At 33.7% G+C, this 22,449-nt stretch overlaps 2 protein-coding genes across 8 annotated transcripts; both read right to left on the bottom strand.

Annotated features, from left to right (window-relative positions):
• Positions 1–1,378: 1,378 nt before the first annotated feature.
• Positions 1,379–13,338, bottom strand: LOC101215653. Of its 5 annotated transcripts, XR_004215388.1 has the most exons (10): positions 12,984–13,338; positions 12,227–12,316; positions 11,820–12,091; positions 10,926–11,586; positions 10,395–10,594; positions 10,073–10,317; positions 8,836–9,742; positions 6,822–8,117; positions 4,946–5,110; positions 1,379–1,700 (listed from the first exon to the last, which is right to left on the bottom strand). XR_004215388.1 is itself a non-coding variant. In XM_011654203.2 (6 exons), the coding sequence occupies exons 2-6, from the start codon at positions 12,089–12,091 to the stop codon at positions 9,063–9,065; spliced, it is 2,058 nt and encodes a 685-aa protein (XP_011652505.1). In that variant the 5' UTR covers positions 12,984–13,337; the 3' UTR covers positions 8,634–9,062. The 5 variants fall into 5 exon arrangements, 1 of the variants encoding a protein (XP_011652505.1); XR_004215387.1 differs by lacking the exon at positions 12,227–12,316 and having other exon boundaries at positions 12,984–13,337; XR_004215390.1 differs by lacking the exons at positions 6,822–8,117; positions 12,227–12,316 and having other exon boundaries at positions 12,984–13,337.
• Positions 13,339–14,729: 1,391 nt separating this feature from the next.
• On the bottom strand, positions 14,730–21,614 carry LOC101215896 (probable ADP-ribosylation factor GTPase-activating protein AGD14). 3 transcript variants are annotated; one of them, XM_011654201.2, is made up of 14 exons: positions 21,424–21,614; positions 21,042–21,156; positions 20,061–20,122; positions 19,818–19,905; positions 19,666–19,727; positions 19,492–19,588; positions 18,732–19,151; positions 17,850–18,425; positions 17,578–17,742; positions 17,389–17,496; positions 17,228–17,287; positions 16,327–16,402; positions 16,196–16,241; positions 14,730–15,325 (listed from the first exon to the last, which is right to left on the bottom strand). In XM_011654201.2, the coding sequence occupies exons 2-14, from the start codon at positions 21,138–21,140 to the stop codon at positions 15,172–15,174; spliced, it is 2,013 nt and encodes a 670-aa protein (XP_011652503.1). In that variant the 5' UTR covers positions 21,141–21,156; positions 21,424–21,614; the 3' UTR covers positions 14,730–15,171. The 3 variants fall into 3 exon arrangements, with proteins under 3 accessions (XP_011652503.1, XP_031737787.1, XP_031737788.1); XM_031881927.1 differs by having other exon boundaries at positions 17,428–17,496; XM_031881928.1 differs by lacking the exons at positions 20,061–20,122; positions 21,042–21,156; positions 21,424–21,614 and having other exon boundaries at positions 18,732–19,170; positions 19,492–19,727; positions 19,818–19,904.
• Between the last annotated feature and the right edge of the window lie 835 nt (positions 21,615–22,449).

The raw sequence follows: 22,449 nt of genomic DNA, 5'->3' as shown, positions 1-22,449 counted from the left end.
TGCTTTGTCTTGTTAGCCACTGTTTGTACTAATTTAAGCTTCAAAGTCTAGCATGCCTCACATTGTGCCCGTGTGAGGATGGATCTCTAACTGGTTAGTTTGGAGATTTATCGAGACCAAATGGAGACACTATACTTATAAGGTATATGTATAATTATATATTACATATATTTATTTGTAAGATTAACATATATATAACTCCTTTTGTTCTTGACTAGAAACCCGATTATAATCCTTTGTTTGACCCCATGCTCGATCAAACTAAGGATTCTCAGCTCCAATTCCAGCCAACCCCTTTGCCCAACAAATCGTTAAGTCCATAAACTTTTAATTTTACGTCTTATACATCCTCAATATTTAGAAGATATCCTACTAAGAACAGAATTGAAAGTTGTATTTGATTGACTTTATTTCATTTGATTAGGGTTGCTTACAAATATGGAAAATCCAATAAAATTATTTACAAATATAGCAAAATTTCGTAATCTATCAATGATAGATACTAAAGAGACACTAATAGACTTTTATCAATATTTATCAATATATTTTCAACAGTTTTATCATTTACACTAGTCTTTCTTTTAACTATGTACTTAATATGGTAACAAACTAAAAGAGGTAATAGATTAAAAACTATAAATAAATAAAATCAAAATGAAAAAAAATATTTACATTTAATAAAAAATTAAGTATAATAGATTTTGTGGTTTAGTAGCTTTTTTCTATAAAATGAAAATGTTTTGTTTTTCTAAAAACATTTTAAAAAATAGCACAAAATATTAAAAATGTTAAAAAATATAACAAAATTTATCAAATTCTTTCTAAATCATGTGAATTGTTTTTGTTATATTTTGTAAATAGTTTAATTTTTTTCTATCTGTAATCATTTATCTTTATTTTTATTATTATTATTTTTTAAATCCATAAAAAAGTAAAAAAATTAGTAGATTATTAAAAAAATTTAAAGTTTAAGAATAATAATATTGAGAATCCAACCTACATTAATAGGTAAAACACCAAGTGTCATTCTAAAGTTAATATCTAAATTATTTACTATAGTTGATACACCTCAAAGTTTATGTACAGAAATTGATATTTTTTTCAATTTTTTCATTTAAAATCCTAAATTTTCGTAAGCATTATAGATTAGTTATAATTTATAATGTAGACAACAATTAAATAAAAAATCATTTACAATCACTTTTCTTTGATAAATATTAAATTTATGGTAAAAACAAACAGAATCGAAAATAATAATTTTAAATATAAATAAAATAATATTTGAAAAATTTTCGTGTTTGCAAATTCAGAAAAGGTGATGGATTACTTGACCACACTAAAAAATATGTTATCAAATTCAAAACACACGTCAATGGTGTTGGATGATAGGGGTAAGATGAGCATCTATTATATCTAATATTTATAATAAAATTGATATTTTTGGTTGGGAGGGAATGGAAGAAAAGGGAAAGAGAAGGGAATATATGGGAAAATCAAATGTAGGAATTAGGATGACTCGATTACAGTTGTAGTTCCATTTTCTTTTTCCTTTTCTTCCACAAATTCCGAATTGTCGGTGTTCTTCAACCCTCTTTGATTCGGTCAATTACAAGATTCACTTTTTCACGGCCCTGATTTCAACTGACGTATGTAATGAGGCAACTCAACCGTCCTTTTGCCTCCCACGTGTCAAGATGGAGCTTTGTTTAATTTTGACGTGGAGGGATAAACGTGAATATTATTATTATTATTATATAATAATAATAATAATAATAATAATAATAATATATAATAATAATAAAAGAATAAAATTAATAAAGTGTTATAGATAAGTTTTTATTTATTTATAAAAAATGTATATATACATATATTGGGTAAGAAGCAATTACTATGAGAAGAGACAAGGTAGAAAAGAAAGGGATGGGGATGGGACTTCACTTTGCCACCTCAATATTCCTTCTTTTTTCTTTTCTTTCCCTTTTCTTTTGGTTCCTCAAAGACTCAAAATTGGATTGATGATTCAAATTTTTAATAATGGATAGATATGGTTATAATGTCTATTTGTCAAGTTTATTATATCCAATGGATTAAAGTATTCTAATTTCAGACTAAAATATTCAAGAGTTAGAAATTCACACTCAATTCTCTATCATATATATATATATATATGATCTTACATAATTTGAACTTGATTTTCTTTTCTTTTGTGATTTTTTATATTCCAAATTTTAATTCATTTATATAAGATTTAGTGAAGTTTAGAGACTAACTTACAAAATATTTAAACATAATTAATGTCTTTAACAAGTTGATCATTTCTTAACTCACTACTTAACCTTCAACTTTCAATTTTTTCACGATTAAATTATTTTAAAAGTTGAATACTTTGTTTGTGGAACTAGTAATAATGAAAAACATATAAGGAAAGAAAAGGCCACCTTATTGAAATAATGCATGGCAATAGATATTTGGAAAAGTTTTCAAGTTTGGAGAGGAAAAAATATTGAACTATGCTAATGTAAGTTGTAAGCAACTTCAATTGCCTTTTTTTTCGGTCAAAATTAACATTATATATATACAATATTTACACCATCAACTTCAATATTCTAAAGTTTGATTTTCTTACCCCACATATCGTCAGTGTTTTTCTTTTTTTCATTTTCATCGTTTTTAGGTTGGATTTAAGTATATTCATGACAAAATTGTAAACCTTTCAAGAGTTAATTTTGTGTTATTGATCAATTGAGTGATAATTGCTAAAATAGTTTTGAGAATAAAGAATATCCAATGTAAAAAATGTAAAAAAATAAAACATTTTTTCAACTCAATAAGTAGAGATATTGAACTTCCAACTTCAAGGATAGAGATATACACCAACTACCATTAGATTATTCTTAGTTTGACAAAAAAAAAATCTAAAGAAGACTCCATTTAATAATCATTTTGTTTTTAGGTTGATGTCTTCTAAATTTGTACATTTTTTTTTTTTCTAAATTCCATATTTGAATTCTCAATTCCTTCAGAAACACTTGAAATTCTTAGTAATTTTTAAAATGATTGAAAAAACGTCTCCTTTACCAGATGGGAAACATAGATAAGAGCATCACTGTTATTAGTAGGAGCCCACTCAGCCATCACTCTAAAATGAGTGCTTAATATATGGATATGATGTAGATACTTCATTTATTGTTTCTTTTATGTCATTTTCAAAGAAAAATGGATAAAAATGTTCACACTTTTACACATATTACTTAGATTTTTTAGTTGTTATGGACGTGGCTATGTACGAATAATCCAAAAAGATGAATACCTTTTTCATGGATTCCCTGTGCTCCCCTCGGTTCAAGAACTAAATCTTATGAGAAGATTTGGAGAAATTTTGGAATCAATTAAAAAGTGGATAATTTTTCTCTTTAATTCCAAGAGTAAAGGATACCCAATTCTTTTATCTTTCCTTTTTTTGATTGATATCGACTAGTTTCCAGAACATAAATGGATATCAATCAATTCTGTTTAAACAGTTTAGACTAAGCTGATTGACCAAACGAGAGGGGTGAGTTGGTGTTTCAAACTGGGAATGACAGTCGAAGTCGGATCGAACATTTATTAAACTAACCATAGTCGATGTGGTGGCAGTTAAGTCATAAAACTAACTCTGACTGACCGTGTTTTTTTTGAAATGTTTAGATCAAGGAATTGGATGAGTTTCTAGGCTCAACGAGTTCGTAGGTCAACGATTAAAAAAACATCAATTATGTCACAGTGGATGCGAGTTCACAACTTTTTGGAGTTTAGAACTCCAACCCTTGTCCTAGACACCAAAGTAATGTTTAATATATACATATTCGATGTTTATTCTAATGCATTCATACAAAAAAAATGAAAGGTTACCAAACCATTTATTTTGAGTTTTTGGTTTTCACTGTGTTCTCGAGCTGCAGGAAGAATTTACTACGGTTTTTTTAACTTTCCGCTAACAAACCTAAGAAATCTCAGTTTTAAAAAAATAAAAAATTTGAAAACAAAATGACAAGAGGGAATGGAATGAATGTAACTTTAGGATAGAAGAATCAAAGATTCCAAGCAAAGGGATTTTTGGATCAAATCTCCACCTGGGAAAGTTCTTGAGATTAGCAGAAAAGAAAGATGACGGTCAAAATTGAAGCAAAAAGAAGGGGTGAAACGAGTGAGAATATTATAGGGAAAGATCACAAGAACAAAAAATGGCTAAAGGTCACGAGGAGACAAGTTAAGCTAACTGTCCAACTATTCTCAGCCATGAGAAACGGTTAAAACTCTCTAAAAAAGAACTGTGGGGGCCTCCAGTCACATGCTATCCATAAGTAGTATCTTCCTCAAGTTGGATTGAAACTTGTATCCTGTTATAAAGGTAGAGTTTTTATCTTTTTCTTTTGCTTTTAGCATTACAATCTGTTATATTTTGACAGAGAGATTCGATTCCATCCTGTACGGGGTTTACGATGAGGAATGAATTTGTGAACTCCAAATAGTTGTGAAATCCTATAGCCTAATATTTAAGGAGTTGATAAGACATAAAATTGATATTTTTTAGTTCCCTCCTTCCAAAGTTTATAATTCAACACTTTTCTAAGTACTCTCCCAACTTCGAGACCAAAACACTCCTTAAAAGAGTGGAGATATAATTAATATGAACGATTAAAGTACAAATTATCATTTAAAGGTCAATGTTAAATTCGTAACCCAATCCATCGTAAAGCTTACTCAATCCTTTGGTCATTGTGGGTTGACTCTTTAGCATGCGTTTTTTCTATTAGAAAAAAGCTCCCTAAGCTTAATTTTACAGTATATTAGTGATGGAATAATTCAGATAATATTGATTTATATATTGATCAATAAATAAGATCGAAATGATATGAGATTAGTTAAGATCAAATGAATCAGTTAGAGTAGAGAAGTGACTGACCTAAAGAAGTTGCTACATTGACTCGTGGATGCATTAACAACCAGAGTCCCTTAACTGCCATGTACTCAGAAATGGTAGCCCCCACAGTACAATGGGTTCCCCTCTCACGGTCCTCAGTGCTCCTGCAAAATTTGAGACTGCCACCCATACAGAAAGAATGGAACTCTACAAAAGGTTGAGTTGATTATTATAATCTATAAATTATTATAAGATTTTGAGTTGGTCTTTAAATAGTTTGAGTTAAAAAGAAGGAAATGAAATGGGTACAAGACAGTAAAATTTGTAGAAGAGTAAGGATTTAGAAATAGTTTTAGCACGGAAGAGGCTAAGTTATAATAATTGAAAATTTTAACTATTATAATGAAAGATCTAAATATTAAGTGAATTATAATAGTCCACTCTATTCAAGGTAAAGTGTCACAACGATCCTAAGTTATAATAGTGACTTTGACTAAACCCTTAATCATATCTTAAGAGTTAAAACATGTGGGTCAAAGCGAACATAAGTTAATTGGCATACAAATGTACTAGCAATCAAGAGATCTGTTATTCAAATTAGTTGGTATTTAGCATTACAAATGTATTAGAGACCAAGAGGTACGTTGTCAAGTCTCTCTATTTTCTATTTTATCTATTGATCTATATAAATAGATAGAGGGTGGTTTAATAGAGAGCCTCAAGTCTCGCTTTTCTATATCAAAATCTAGAGGTTTGGCTTTAATCAGAAGAAAACTAAGCAATATTGATGCAAAGAATAAACATTTCTCAAACTAAGATCTAGAGCAATTTTGATGCATAGAATATACATTTCTCAAGTTCTAGTCAAATAGAAATTCTGGGTCCAGTGGGCTATATTTGACATAAATTAGGTGGGGTTTAACTATATAAACCCTTCCACTAGCTAAGGATCCACTTGGTTTTTTTCAGTCACATAAATCTTAGTTTGAGGAATGTATATTCTATGCATCAATATTGTTCCAGAAGCCACTAGCTAAAAGGCCACTTGGGTTTAACTACATAAATCTTTCCCAAAAGCTTAGTTCAGTCTCCTCTTTAGTTTTTTCAGCTTCATAAATCTTACCACCTTTTCCCTCTCTCTAGCTAAGAAGCCACTTGTAAACTCTTTTCATTTTTTCAGCATAAAATTCAAGGAATTTTTTCTCAAATGTGATATGATATGAATCCTTTTTCTTTACCGTTCTCGTTACAACCTTTCTTGCGCCATTATAATCCACAGACACTACTATAAACCGTACAGGTTTGGAACCAAGCCATCGTTATCTCAAACCAGCAAAACATAACTGAATGGAGTGCTTTGCTCCAAAGCTCTTGAAGAGCTACACTTTCTATCAGATACTACCATTATCTCAAAGCAGTTTCAATGGGAACATCGCTGAATATCTTCCTGAATTACTACAACTTCTATCTTATACTTCCATTTTCCACAATTTCAAATCAGTTTTAAAATCGCTCCTCTTGTGCTTCAAATCAGTAACGACCGGTTGTTCATAATTTTCCGAGTCATAAGTATCTTGGCCTTCAGTTCAATCAGTTTGAAGGTGGGTAACCCAATCTCTTTTATGACAAAGTCTTAAATCACCCATTCACAGCTTAAGCTAGTGTGTAAAGATAAATTTAATTATATATATAATTCCGCACAAAGATTTCTGCTGGAGATGTTGTGAGTCTTACGTCGGACAAACCAAGAAGACTCACACTCCTTATAAGATAGATGAGTTACTCCTCTTATTACCAATTGGTTTTATGATCAATTGGTTTTGTGATGGACCCTCGTACTATCAAACAATTTCAAATACCATTTTTATAAACCACAATTAATTTGCCTTAGTACCGCCTGATAATGTTAAAAATTTACCAGTTTCTGTGCTTGTTGCCAACAAGTTTCGTGGATGTTTTATTGTCGCAACATGTACCAGAATGAAGTAATCCCGACAAACAGTTGTATTCGATGGCAGCTTTTCTTTATAATCTCGGGGGATCAGTTCCAAGTTGATTGGGCTCGATGAGATACAGAATAAGCTGTCACTGTCTGCAAGCTTTTCAAGCTGCTGAAATTTAGTTTACAGCACAAACTTTTCACTGGGCAAGCCGGCAGCATGTCAGGGTTTGGACAGTCAACAACAGCAGGATTGTTTGTGAGCTAAACCAAAGCAATCAACGTTGCAATTTAAAGTATCTCTGTCCAAACCTGTTGATTAAAATTTCTTGTAAACCACTTTCAGCCTTTTTTCCTTCACCTCGACTATCTCCTTCCCCGCCCTCTCCTCCACCATCACCTCCTTACCTTCAATATTGCCGTGACCAAGCATCATTTTTCACATTACCATCTCCTCACTGCCAATTTATTGCAAAAGTACACCGTCTCTAGTAAACGATCCATCACCACCACCTCCACCCTCCTATATTTATCATCTCCCCCACCAAGCTTCCATTATAATTTACCCCCACCTCCAGTTCAATGCCACCCTTTCACCACCCTACTTTCCCTATAAGAACCACCACCGCCGCCAACTCTACAACCGTGCATTGAATATTCCCCACGACCGCCACTGAACTCCAGCTCCAGCTAACCACCTGTCGCTACAAATGAATGTCATAATACATATCTCTGCCATCACATCAATTCTACCATTAACTATCAAAATATCTTGTACTTTTTCCCCTTTGCAGCACTTCAGCTTTCAGCATCCATAACACCACCATGGATAGAGGAATGTTGCCCATGTTTTTTCCACCTTTGGGACTGCGTTATTCCAGTATTAACCGAGAAGTCAAAAACATGAAAAAATATGTAGTAAAGAAGATTTTTCAAGGGTTTTTCTCTTATTTGGAGGGGGTGCTTGTCTGTTTTTCTCTTCTTTACTTTCTGTTCCTATTCTTTTTCTCCGAGTTCTGGTTATTCGAGCTTTCAGTTGACAACGTAAAATTGAGAAAGGGATAGGATTAGTCTTGAAGTCGAGAAAGATGATACTACCATTCCGTTCTTTCCCATGATCTGATTGCTTGTCACAAATTTGTCCTTTAAAAGTTCTGTTCAGATCTATTTTTCATACCAGTCATGCGAGCAAATGAGGAGCAATTACAGGATACCTATCAAGCTGGCTTCAATTTGGAAGCCTTCCACAGATTGACTTTGCCAGCGTCCTCTTAACTATAGAAAAAATATTGTTAATGGCATGACATATTTTAACAAACAAAAGGTACAGGAAATCTGAAAAAGTACTATGAGTAATCGGTCAAGGTTAGGATACAGTTCAACCAAAGCTCCAGCTACAGGTAAGTAAAGTAAGGTTTTTCATTGAGAAAATCAAAGAACTGAACATCACATACAAGGACTTCCCCTCATTTTCTTGCCTCCCCTGTTGGAAATTCTTAAATGCTTCAGAGAAAAGATTTCAAAGTGTTTGCCGAAGCTATAGTCAAGGTTTTCAAAATGTAGACAGAAATTTCACAATGGCAACATGATATGTCTACCTCTAATTCCTAGAAAAAAGTTGTTGATTGCCTCTCTACGTTTCTTCACCTAATCAACAGAGTGAGCATCCTTAATACCCTATCAGCTGTATTTCATCCTTCTCAAACTCACGAATCCTAAGCAAAACCGTAGAACTCATATTACAGCTAAGCCTTTTCTACTTGTTAGTAGGACAAATCAAATTAGTCATAGTTGGTCTTACAAAGTTAAATAAATAAATTATTAAACAAATAAACTGATACAAATCTTACACCGAAAATTGCTTATATAACATGGCACTTAAGATACACAATACCAGTGTTTGATGCACAAAACCAGTACTTACGAAATTTTCTTTAAAGCATACAAATGAAGATTGGAGAGTAACAAGACCTAGGGATAGAAATTGTACCACCTGAACATAATGTTGAGAATTCAGTATAGTTTGTATCAAGCTGCTCCAGAGAAACCCACTCGTTTCCCTCTTCAGATAAAAAAGCCTATATGTCTTTTTTCGTTAAAAACCATAAAGTTACTTGTAACGTGGAGGGGGGGAGGCGGATATAATTTAGATCACAATCTTTCCCTCAATTTCCCAATTCAATATTCAATTTACCAAGCCCAGGCTACCAGGCTTGGAAATTACTTGTATTGGGCATAAAAGAGAACATTATCTTTCAATTGAACATTAGTATCAAGATGTACGGGCTGGTCCAAGCCACTATCTGACAAGTTCTCCAAGCCTTTTCCTCGTTGTACGCAATTGACAAGTGGCATTCCATGGTCAAAAGTAACAGGGTTGAGCTGAAAGTTCGGAACACGATCCTGATAAACTTGAGCAGCTACCAATGGCCTTGCAGCTTGCTGTCTTTTACATAACAATGAAACCTTGATGACATGTTCACAAAGATTTCCCATCCTTGACCATGGACAATCACATAATGAGAACTCCGAACCAGGATCCCAAATTGTATATTCCAGATTCCTTTTGGACTGAGAGATTACTTTTGCAAACTGGAGATTTGACTCATCTACTATAACATCAACATCTGGGATGTGTAATGCCTTGTTCCACGCATTAGTTAAGATGGACTTATCTCTAAAACTCCCAAAATATCCAGTATCTAGACTGTATTGGTCTAACCAATATGAGGAGTGAAACTGAGTTGTAAGAATGTGAATCAGCCAGTCAACTCTTGATGAGGAACTGTTGCTTTGCTCTTTGAAAAGCTTGGATTTTAATCTTATATGGTATGCTTCAATCGCTGCATTAGCCTCCAAAGTGGAAACAGGATGCGACCGTAAACTATTTACCCACAATTCTACAAGACATGAAAGCATGTTAAGATCAGAATGAAACATATCCGAAATCGGAATCATTGATCGTTTAATTAATCATTTTTTTAAAACAATCACATTAGCATGAGTCTTACACAAGTTAGCATCAATCTTAAAATATTTCGACGACAAACATTAAACTATAGCATGCGTGTTTACAAGGAAAAACTATGATGAATGTGGAAAAGAATTACATCGAAATTACTTTTATTCCATAAGGTTTGTGAATAAATAAATAATAAATAAACTGCTAGAAGATTATAATCATGGTGCTTTACTTGAATTTACAGTAACCAACTTCAATAATAAACTACCTATGTCCGGTAACCACGTTCTTGTGAGATAATCAACGAAAACACACTGATCAGAAAATCTTCGCTTGAACTGCTCAACTGCATACGCAAAACCTAGCCCAATTCTTGTGCAATACAAAACTTTCCCTAATTGCTTAAACATCTCTCTTTGAACATCCAAATTAGGACACTTCTTAAGAATATTTCTAATCCAACTGCGACGAACATGCCATATGCATAATAGAACCTGACATTGAAAAACCTCCCTGCACATAACCATGACATCAACAACTCGACATGATTGTTTAAATACTTGAACCTATAAGGCAAATCCAGAATTAACCTTATAGTAGAAACCTCAAAAGAAGGATTGTCTAATAAAAAGGTATCAATTTTCCATGTAGGATCCTTCGCATGCAGTCTTTCAACTAGCAATCCAAGCCATTTACGAATGTCTTGATCAACAAACGAGGATGCAATGATCCAAGCAACGGGAATGGTATTTTGAGATGAGTCAAAAACGAGTAAACTACATAGTGGAAACTGCCAAGAGAAGTTAAAATATGAGGGGCAAAATAATGCTATTTCTATTCGAGCATGAAACAGCAAATAAAGAAATCTGTAGCTTCACTTTATTATCATACCATGCAGGCTCTGTAAGCCAGTAAGTCGTTCTTCAGACTAGTCATTAATTCATCAAGCCAATAAAGGACAGAGACATCTAGCACATATATATATTCTAGATGTGATTACACTGTCAACTTATAACATTCTTTCTTCCTTCATAGAAATCAAAGGATGGAATATTCACCACATTGAGAGCATGAGAGGTGTCACAATTCACAATGACAATACACAATCGAAATAGAAGTACCCGTAGTTTCTTTGATCCAAGTGTTGAATGAGAAGCAACAGAGCCATTATGTCCATAACGCAACATCTGTTGTAGCTGCCAATCTGTCTGAATGCCCAAGACAAAACGCTCACAATCACTGCTCTCTTGAAAGAAAAAAATGACTTTCCTATGTCGTTGCACCCATATTTTCACACTACAATCATCATTTGTATGAAGCTCGTGTGAAGAATTACGAATAACTCTCTCCATGTTACGGACGTCAATACGAGAAAGAAAATCATCACGATTTGGGGGTCCCCCATGCCTCTGTACAACCTCTGAATGGTGCTGAACAATATTCTCAATAGGTATTCCAACATACAGCATGGACATAATCTTTTGACGTAATTCCTCAGAAATTCTCTGAGTATACATAGCTCTTGTCCCAACAGCATCACGGTCAAGTATCCCATGGCAAGGGGCTCCAGACTTATCAATATGCTTTCTTTGGTTATATATTATGAGAGCAAGATGTGGCTGTGCATATAGGCGCTTAACAGTAAAGTGGCAGAGGCAGCCTCTCATCATGTGACGTCTTCCTGGTCTGCTGCCCTTCCCAGATGCAGGTTTTATGATTGAGCTACTCCTAACACCTGCTTCACTTACTCGGTAATCTTCTGGACCATAAGAACACCAGTACCTGATCAAGTTACATTTAAGTATATAAAAGGTCAGGCACTTAAATAAAATAAAACATTACAGCTAGTTTTATCCAATTAGTTGTTGGGGTTCATCCTCATCATGATTAATTGAAATTTTCACAATGTTCGTTCCTCCAAAATTTTGTCTGTAAGTTTTTCCATTTAAGGTAAATGGTCCACAGAGTCCATTATATACAAGTATACAGCATATGGGAAGGCAAAAACAACATACAATATATATTCGAGATAACCATCAACCCTTGGTTTGCTGACACTCCCTGCAGTTCGTTTCCTTCTTGATTCAATGCGAAAGCGAGCCGGTGATTCTGGATTGGAAGATTCTCCTTTCACGAAATCCTCAACTCTTGAAAATGGGACCACAGCAATATCAGCACCACCTTGACGACCTCCTTCTACTTTTTCCCACTTTACATGAGCAGCAGAGAACTCCAAGCATGGAGGATCTTGCACCTGAAGTTTGAGAATGTCCTCCGTTCTCGGCATCTATGGTGCAAAACTAGAATGGTCAATCATGATTTCAATTTCAAACGAAGTCTTACTATAAGAAGTTGAGCAACCATTCTTTCCTCTTCAAGATCATATAAGAAAAAACAGCCACAAACAGTCAGGTTGCGCTACCTTTTGTGTTTTGCTAAGGATATATGGAAGAACTAAACAAAGAACGCATCCCGTTTGATTCTTAAAAATTCAGCTGCTTTCTCTGTTTTACTGATCTCAGACAAGAGGATAAAAAATAGAAGAGAAGACAATATTATATTAGAGACCTGCATTTTTTACAAACTGTCAACGTACACATACAAAACCTACAGCAAAATCATGATTCTTCATCCAAATAAAAACTCATTAAACTTATATCCAAGATGAATATGCCCGATCATCAAGACGGTCACAAAAACATGACTTATTGGGCCGACATCACAGTGAAAGATTGAAACAAACGGCTGGAGTTTACCTTCTGTCCGCAAGTAGCTTGATGCAGCAGAAACGTAACACTCTTTTCTGTTTTTTTTTAATTAAGTAAACTGGAAACTGAACACAGAAAACAGATAACAAGAAACACTAATGTAAATGGTTCAAACTAGGATCGCGTAGAAATGCTAGATCATGTTCAGAAAATCCAGATTGAATTGAACAAATTATACTCCATGCGCCACACCATGAAATCCCAAATACTTCATAATATTTTGAACAAAACAACAGTTACAGTAAAGAAAGAGATAAACAAAGCACGCAAAAAAAAAAATACTAAATCAAGCTCAACAAAGCCAGTTTGAATCGAACAAATTACACTCCATGCGCTACACTTGAAATCCAAAGCAGCCAACAGTTACACTAAAGATAAAGATAAACTAGAAGTTTCCAAAGGAAAACTCACCTTGTAGTTAGTCGACTTCAGTAGACAGTGATGATGGGAGTCGAATTTTCCATTCGCAGTTTCGAAATTCCGCCATAAACGAGCAACAGAGCTGCTCTGGTGTCTGATCAGCAGCAGTGGGAATCAAGTCACCTTCGTTTAATGGAAATATCTCCTTCAAGGCGAATTCAATGGCGGGAAAAGCTCACAATATCCATGGTTTGATAAGTAGAAGAAATGGTGGTTGGCAAGGAGAGAGGCGTTGTTGATTCACTTTACACGAAGGGGAAAAATAAACTGCGGATTTTGCACCAAAATTCAGCCACCCCATCCTTCGGAGCTAAATGGAAGTCTAACGACAATAACTACAATAGGACTTAAACAGATTAGTGCTCGAAATTAGGAATCTCGATTTTATTAAAAATAGGGTCATGGTTGGTTTAATTAAAAGCTTTCTAAAAACTTACCAAAACCAAAACCGACATCCGTTGTTGGTTTTTCTTAATATGAACTAATTAGGTTGATTTCGGCTTTGATTTTTGTACAAAGAGCAATGTTCGATCGATGAACATTTTTACTCGAAATACTTATAAGTATACAAAATTTTGTTTTTCTATGTGTGATAGACCTACATCAAGACTTGTCGTTTTAGTGATATACATTAATAAATATGCCTATTTTTTTCTCGGTCAAAATAAAATTTTGTTACCTGTGTATTTTTATTTTTTATTTTAAAATGTAATTCTTTTGTTTCTAAACTTTATTGAAAATAACACTACACCCTCTAAATTTTAATTTGTTAAAATTTAATCATTCTACTTTTAATTTTAATTTTATAGTAATTTAGTCGTTGTAACAATTTAATTCTTAGACTGAAAATTTTTATTTGAATTAAATATAAGATTTTATGGTTTAGGAATATAGATTTTTGTAGCAAAAATTTATTTGAATTAAATATAAGATTTTATAGTTTAAGAATATAGACTTTTGTAGCTTATAAATTTATTGAGTTTCAATTAGGTTAGTGCTCTAACTAATGAATCTCGTTAAATCTTTATTTCCAACAAAATCTAAACCAAAATTTTACCAAGTGATTTTTAAGACTTTTTTATCTTTAAACATTATAAATTAGTTTTCATATATTAATTACTTTAAATTCACTTTTTCCAAAAAGAATATACTAATTTTGGTAGTAAACTTATCAAATATTATCAAATTTAATCAACTTCTTTCTCGGTCAATAGAATATTAGAGTTCTACAAAAAAAAATTTTAAAAATTTATGGTTTTTATTAGAGACGTCAAACTTATATCAATTTCAAAATAACAACGTTTCCCTCATACGATAAAAATTGTAATACATTGAAAAGTAACCTATAATCAAATGTCGTTTGGAGTCCATCAAACTACATTTAAATTGATGAGAATAAATTCAAAGTATATGCAAGCGATGAATGAGCTAATAAGCTCCTGTTGGCGATGAAAGTAACCTTTTGTAGCATACCATTATGAAAGGATATTCATTAAATCATCTTACTAAATATAATTATTTTCCACACAAATGACATATAAATAGTTTTTGTGTTTTATGTTTCTTTTAAACAACTTCATTAAAACTAAACAAATTTACGGGACGGACACTCTAACGGGTAAAAAGAAAGCCAAAAAGCTTCATAATCTTTCAAACTAGATAAAGATGAAGGTTCATGACAAAGTTAGTTACAAACAAATGTTAGAAAAAGAAAGCAACAAAATTACAAGAACGATAAGTGTTAACACGTCTTCTCTATTTTCATTTCAACAAGAAACAAACAGCATTACAATGATCACAACTTAGCAACTTACAAACACGTTAAATTCATACAAGCTTCTACAAGGAGATCTAGTTAAGTGATATACAAGTCTTGAAAATTAGTGATCATCTCAAAATAAAAACAATCAAATTATACATAAACCAACTTATGAAATCAGTGTCATATGGTTAGTTTTCTATGTGACCTTGGGTGAATCTGTACATTGCACTCTAATTATTTTACACAGCCACTCACAACTTAATAAGACTTTGATGGAATTAAAAACTCTCTCATTTAGATTAAAAGTTCTCACAACTTTCAGACTCAGTTCCCATGATGAAAAGATAGGAAGGAGATGACCTGATATTGAGATGTACGTACAGCGAAAGGCTTTGTGATGTGAAGTGAAATGAAAGTCTATCCGAAAGGATTATTGCGAAACGAAGGAGCAATTGGATTTGTGTTGTTAGGTGCTGGATATGATCTGCTACCCGGCTGTTGAGTTGTGTTGTTGAAGGAGCCAAAAGGACTGGGGAACGAGAGTGATCCAAAGTTTTCTACTCCCTGGGGTCTGCAGAAACACAAAAATTCAAAAATGGAAATCAAAGGTCGAACTCCTCGAACTTCTGTTGTAATTATCTAAAAAGGTAGATATATATTTTAGAGTTTTTTTTTTTTTTGCTGGTTAGAGCAAGACTTTGGATTATACTTCTATTTAGTCATTCTCATTGACAACCTTTTTCTTCGGAACAACAACCATCGGTGGGGGATTGAACCTCCGACGTATAAGGATGGAGGCCATGTCAATAAAAACTAAACTAAGCTCATTTTTGGCAACATTAACAACATATTGACAATTGTCTATGTGACCAAAGTGAGCTTAGCTCAACGGTTATTGGTCTAACATTCCTCTCTTGAGGTTGAAGGTTTAATCTCTCGTCCCGTAGTTGTAATAGATAAATTAAAAAAGAAGCATTTGTATGATATATGTATTCGATGAAAGGTATAGAAATTCTAACTAGTATAATAATATAAAAGTTGTGTCATATTCATAATTGTATCACCAACATTTAGCAATGATGCGGGTCTTCAATGATACATCGATTAAAGTGACATGAGAAATGAATAAGTAAAGAATTAAAAAGGCAACACAATATTTTCGATAAAGACTCAGTTGATATAATAATGAAGCAGACAAATAGACAAATTAATTGGAATTGCATGTGAACGCATTCTATTTAAGGACATAAGCTGAATAGAAACATTATCTAAAATTGAAGCTTGTTTCCTCCCAAAAGGATCCTTGGGAAGCCCAAATTCCATAAGCAGGAGAGATGTTTCTAACTAGAAAAATATTTGGGAGTGAAGCTGAAGGGAAATTAACATAGCTGACGAGAAAAGTATACTAATGCAATTTAAGATTGGCATAAACAGAACTTACCTCAAAGACGGAATACTCCCGTAGACTTGTTGCCCCACGTATGTACCTGAGATTTGTGTAAAGGAAAATGAGGCTCTGAAGGATTTGAAAGTGAGTGAAACTAGCAAATGAAGAAGACGAAGGATCTTAACCTGAATATTGGGCTTCGGGTTGATAGCCATATCTCTGCGTTAGGCCAGTAACAGGGGGCATGCTAGCACGAGCACTCTGCAAAATCGTAGAACGAAATAGCATCACTATTTTGGAGTAGGAGCACACTAACTATTCTAGAACATTCTTGACATATCTACACATAGCAAGTGTCAATATAAGACATCCCCAGATTTGTCTAGAAGATAGTAACCATATATCTCAAATGAAAGATCTACAAATATCCTATGCTTTCTTTGGACTTCAAGGAAGGAATTCATTTAGATAATGGTAAACTTCATAGAAATATCTAAAATAGTTTAAATCCTAGAAAAGCTTAGAAAAATCCTCTAACTTAAGCTCAACGATCTCATGCTGGAGATAATGCCCTCGTTTGTAAAGTAGGCAAAGAAAGAAGAAAGCAAAGCAAGAAAGTTAGTCAAACTTAGAGTGGAAGTGAGTGAATGAGCTTTGAGAGAGTGATAAGTTCTCTCAAAAGTGTCCATCTCTGTACATTCTTAATATAAGTTTGTTTCTTTCTTCTGTTTCTTTCTTCTCTCCTCCTTCTGTGTCAATTTCTTCACAACACTATTTAAATAACAACAAATGACTCAACTCTAATTGTGCATGTAAGCTATGGAATGGGAAAACCATAGTAATTGAGTAGTGATAACTTAAAATATCAGTAAAGTAGTGATAACTGAATGGTGGAAAGCCATGGAAGACTATCTAATGTTTCAGAAATCAATTTTCAGTGAGCTTATGTTTTATATAATTAAAATATTCCTCAAATATTATCCAAGTAATATTAACATTACTAAATTTGTCAGATGCAAAAAGGCTACTAGTGGATGAAACGAAGAGAAAGAGAAAAATCATTAAATGTTTGATTATTGTTCATACGTGTGAGTAAAATTTACTCTTTTCATCATCAAGATCAAATGGGTTTGTTGGTCTTGCAGCCTGCAAACAGAGATGATAGGTTACCTATCTATTATGCATTTAAAAGAAAAGAAGACGAAATAAACATAACACACACAACACCATCACTTTGCTTTATATACCACTGGGGTAGGATAATACTGCAAGTTTTGACCCATGACCTGTTGAGTTCCAGTCTGCCAACCTGGATGTGAGCTGTGGACTTGAGGGTAGTTAGCAGTAAAAAGGTCCTGCAAACAGAAGTATATGTATATCCATTAGAGAAGACTGAAGAGCACCAGTGATGAATGAATCATATTTAAACTCAATACCAGAGGAAGTTCCTTTCTTCCAATAGAAGAACTCTTTTCCAAAGATGGAGGTTGGGATCCAACTCCAATAGTGGCACCCTGAGCTGGTTTAGAATCTGCAGCAACTATCTTGTCAGTTGAAACACTTGAATATCCTTGAGCATTTGATCCCGATGAAGAAGTCCACTGCAGCCAATATAGATGTAGCCACAAAAGCAGCAATATGTTAAGAAAATTTAAGGCATATTTGAGCTTAATTTCTTCAGATAGGAAACTCACATCAAGCAACTCACTTCAAAATTTGGAACAGCAGCTGGAGTCATCATTTGTGAATTCAAATCAATATCTGCAGAAGGATAATCAAAAGTCTGTTTTTGCTGCGTGCTTGGAAGCTGCTGTCCATTAATGACTTGTAGTCTAATATCGCCACCCTTATTGGATGTGAGTTGCGGAGGACTTGCATTGGAAGTTTGCAACGGTACACTTTCATTAGTCTCAGCTACAGAAGCTTCAACGCTGATTGGTAGTGCTGTCTGCCCCATAGTGAAATCTGGGGTAAGAGTACTTCCAAAAAGAGTTGCTGGAGTGCAAGCATTTGCAGATCCATCGGTCGGGTTTTTATCAGCTCCAGCTGATGGTACTGTTAATTCAAAAAGCAAAGCTTCCAGAGTATTTGCATTGGGGGCTGTTGAAGTGCTTTTCGTTGAAGATGGCTCAAAGGCGTTCCAGTTGTCATTGTTAGATGGAGGCATCTGTTGGGTCTGTGATGCAGCGGTGGTGGCATCAGAAGGCTCAGAGCTGATGCTAAGATCAATTAGGCTCTCCATGTTGTCTCTTTTAGTTTCCACGGGATTAACACAAACAACATTCTGGTAATGGAAGAAGTCAATTGAAGTATAAGCTAATACTAAAAGGTCCAGTTTCTGTGTAAAGAAATTACAAACCCAACCATTTGAAAGATCAAATCTAGAATATTAAGCATGGCTTATTGTGTAGAAGGGGAACAACTAATCTTAAACTTGATTTGAAAAGAAAATTGCATGCAGAAACACAATACGCAGCTTATAGTATGCAAAGTATTTTGCTCAAAATTCTGCAAAATTTGCATTATAGAACTAATAATACCCCTAATTGGAATGAACAAGAACACTCAAATATCCAGCAACTCTACAAACCTGATCAGAACCACCAGCGTCTATTCCTTTATTGGTTCTTGCATCCTCCTCAGCTCTTCGTGTTGGTTCCTTTTTGCCAATCGTAACTTTATTATTAAATTCAACTGCAAAATAAGACTTCTGTAAATTTTCTTGACTGCGACTCAAGTGGATGGTTGCCTTGGTATCTCCATTTGAGAGCCTGGGTTTATCATCTTTGATTCTGTCATCTACAACCTCAATGCGTGTAAGGCTTCTCCTATAGCCTCCATATCTGTTGTTTTCTTTTGAATACCGAGGACTGCTTCTCTCATCATAGTAAAAAATTGGATTCCTGGTTTCCCTCTTTGAACTAGATCTTGGCATTTCAACTTGCTGGTTCTGTAATCCACCATAATATGGAGCTACCTTTCTCCTTTCTTGGGATGAATCCTTTTCAGTCTGTATTATATGAAACATTCTGTCAACATGTGGAACCGATTTTACTAACAACCTCCAGAATATAGAATTATTCGTCATTGTTGGTTTAAATACAAAAAATGCCTATAGCGAAGAGAACTTTCCTCAGATGCAAAATGCCAAAATGAAAGCACAAAATAAACAAGAGATGAAAGATATATTTAAAAGCTGCAGGGAAGAGGACCGCATGCACATGAAACGATTTTCTCTATCATTGAGCTTAAAAGAAAGTAAAAGTAATTCAAATACGTGAATTCGGAGCATAGCAACAAGCAAAATGAATGTTAACTAAAATGAGTAAACCCACTAGAAGAGAGCTTACAAGTCTCAACCTCGGGAGCTCATCAACACCTCTCTCACCCGAGTATTTCCTATCAACGTAAACATGCTTGATGAAGTTCCGAAGCCGATGGAGATTGCTGCTAGAAAAATATGGGAATTAGGGAGATTATAGCCAATTACTGCATGTGTGTTTGTGTGTAATGAGTTCAATAACCTGTTTTCTGGATAAGAATGTCTCTGGGGATCCCATGTTTTTAAATATATCTCCCGTGCTCTCTATGTAAGGACAGCTTAAAGTTAGTGGCAAAAGGTGTCTCAACAATGGATGAGAAATAATAAGCGAACATCAAGGCAACGGCATCTGACCTGATTTCCCGCAGCTTGAAGAGCAGCCACCTCTTCTGCCGTGAATTTTGCCATTGACACTGACTTCACTCTGTGAGTGAACTCACGACTGGAGAGCGTAAAATTCAACCAAGATAAGCAATTGCAAAGTATCTCTTCAAATTCATATACACATTGGTTATAAAAAAGTACAATAAAAGAAAGAGAGATAGAACCGAGAATATCCACATATACAGATAATTAAACAGTCATTTAAATACTTACTGTACTCCACTACAATTTGTACAGACAAATGTCAAGAACGTTGTACAGACGTATTGCGGTCCCTGTTGAAGGATATTCATATAAAAATAAAATATAAATGTCACAAATTAAATTCATAAATATAAACAGAAGGAAGGATTGTACTCAATTTTCAGTTATGGATTGTATAGAATCAGATATCAGTGTCCAAATAAACTCAAGTTGCATATGCTCTCAATAAATTAACAGTTTGCTACAAAGAATAATTTTGGTTAATTAATAGCAGGTGCATTGTTAACTCGATAGCTCATGATAACATATTCAACTACTCAAACAACCTGCCAAGAGTGAAGCTCAAGCAGACTGCTATCAGTATTGCATTCATAGGATCGACTTCTGACTTCAAAGTAATCATGTAACAATAGCCTGGCGAATTACTGGCATTAGGTTTGACTGAACTGTCTACAAAAAGCTACTAGTAGCTTTTTCCTCTATATATACACACTAAGATTAACATGATAAATCGAATTGAAATCTAATTGTACGTGGAACTCTGAGACATTATTCAAATGAATCAATTTGATCGATTATTTGGCTCAAGTTTGGGGACAGTTTCCTGGTACCGAATTTTGGCGTTTGTCCAACTAATTTAGTTAATACAACATATAGAGTGGGGGAATGAACCTCTGAAGTGAGAGACAAAGGTTTTACACCACTGAGTCAAGCTCACTTTGCCAATTTCTCTCACTAATCAACAACCCTGTAGTTTCTCTGCGTTAAATTACATTCACCAACAAAATGGTAAAAAATCCTTAATACAGCTTAGGCACTATTCCAAGTTACCAGTTACCACTTATGAATTGGAACCTAAATATGCCTCTTCAACTTTAATTAGAGGGAAATTCCACTGATTAAAGGGAAAAAAACTCAGTTTACATTTTATTAATGTCCGAATTTCTGATTTCTCAAGCGAATGAACAAATAAGTAAGGAATTCTCATACCAAACTATTGCAGTTCATACATCTTCGATTCTCTGGAAGTTTCAAAAGATTACGTATGGTCCTTTCAATTCGCTCTTCTTCCTTGACGCGACTTGCCATGTTTCAAACTTCAAATCTTCGTCGTCAAAATTAAAAACAAAAAAAAAAAAAAGGTTAAAACGTCACTTCCAACAAATCACAAATTCAAAAGAAATCAAATCGACCAAAATACAGGCAAAACAATCTCTCTAAAAACGAAAAAAACAAATAATCATAAGAAAAACATCCTCCAAACAGGGTTAAACGATTCATTATACAAAATGTGGCGTTTCTTTCCAATTAATTCCTCGATTTCTTCCTGGAATGAAACAAATTCAAAATGCAATGGCGAGAACACACGTACCTGATGGTGGATGGAAATTAAGAAGGAAATGGCAAGGGGAAGGTCGTAATTGCGAAAGAGAGTAAGAAGAACAGAGAAACGAGGTAAATCGGAAAGAAAAGCTGGGACAAAAGGGTGAAGAGAAAACGGTTCGAACATGTATACGAGAAAGTAGGTTAGAGCTTCAATGGCGGGAAGGCGGAGCGGAGAAAGAGGCCGTTATTAACGGTTGGTTGGTAAGTTTTTGGCCTTATAAATATTAGTGTTTACATAATTACCTTTTTGCAATCAAATATTTAATGAATTTAAACGAGGTCGCCCTTCTATTGTAAACCCTTCTATTGCTTTACAATTGTATTAAAAAAATAATTACAAATATAAAGGTTAGATTCAAAATAATTAAATATATAACAACATTTTTTAAAAATTACAAATATTGTAAAATCTATAAATAATATGAGTTTAATAAATTATAAGAGTATATCCAATTACAAATATTGTAAAATTTATAAATAATATGAGTTTAATAAATTATAAGAGTATATCCATGGTAAACGGTCATATTTGCAATTTTTTTAAAAAAATTGTTACATAATCAATAATTATTCTAAAAATCGCTATCCATTATAATTATCCTTAAAAAAGATTAAGATCGTTGTTTACAACCTACCTAAAATCATTTGTAACCCATATTTGTAACGATGGGTTTAATACGTGCATGTTTTCAAATTTTATGTATTAACTGATAGGATTAAAGCGAAGAAATCTTTCCCAAAGATTTTCTTTTAACAAATTTTGGAATTCAAGTATAAAAGTATTCTTCAAGTACAAATTATATGGGTTTCTTTAGAGCTAGAATAAATAAAATATGAGAAAACATTTAGAACTTCTTAACAAACTCATATAACTCCAAATGAATAAACAAACACAATTATCCAACTTGTTCAAAATATAATAGAAAACTTAACCTAATTTTGGTAGAAAAGAAAACTGAAGGAAGACAAATGATTTTTTATAAATAGAAGAACTATTTAATAAACTTCTCCT

The sequence above is a fragment of the Cucumis sativus genome, chromosome 3 (assembly GCF_000004075.3).
Source record: "Cucumis sativus cultivar 9930 chromosome 3, Cucumber_9930_V3, whole genome shotgun sequence".
Lineage (NCBI taxonomy): Eukaryota > Viridiplantae > Streptophyta > Magnoliopsida > Cucurbitales > Cucurbitaceae > Cucumis > Cucumis sativus.
This window is presented reverse-complemented; position numbering and strand designations above follow the sequence as displayed.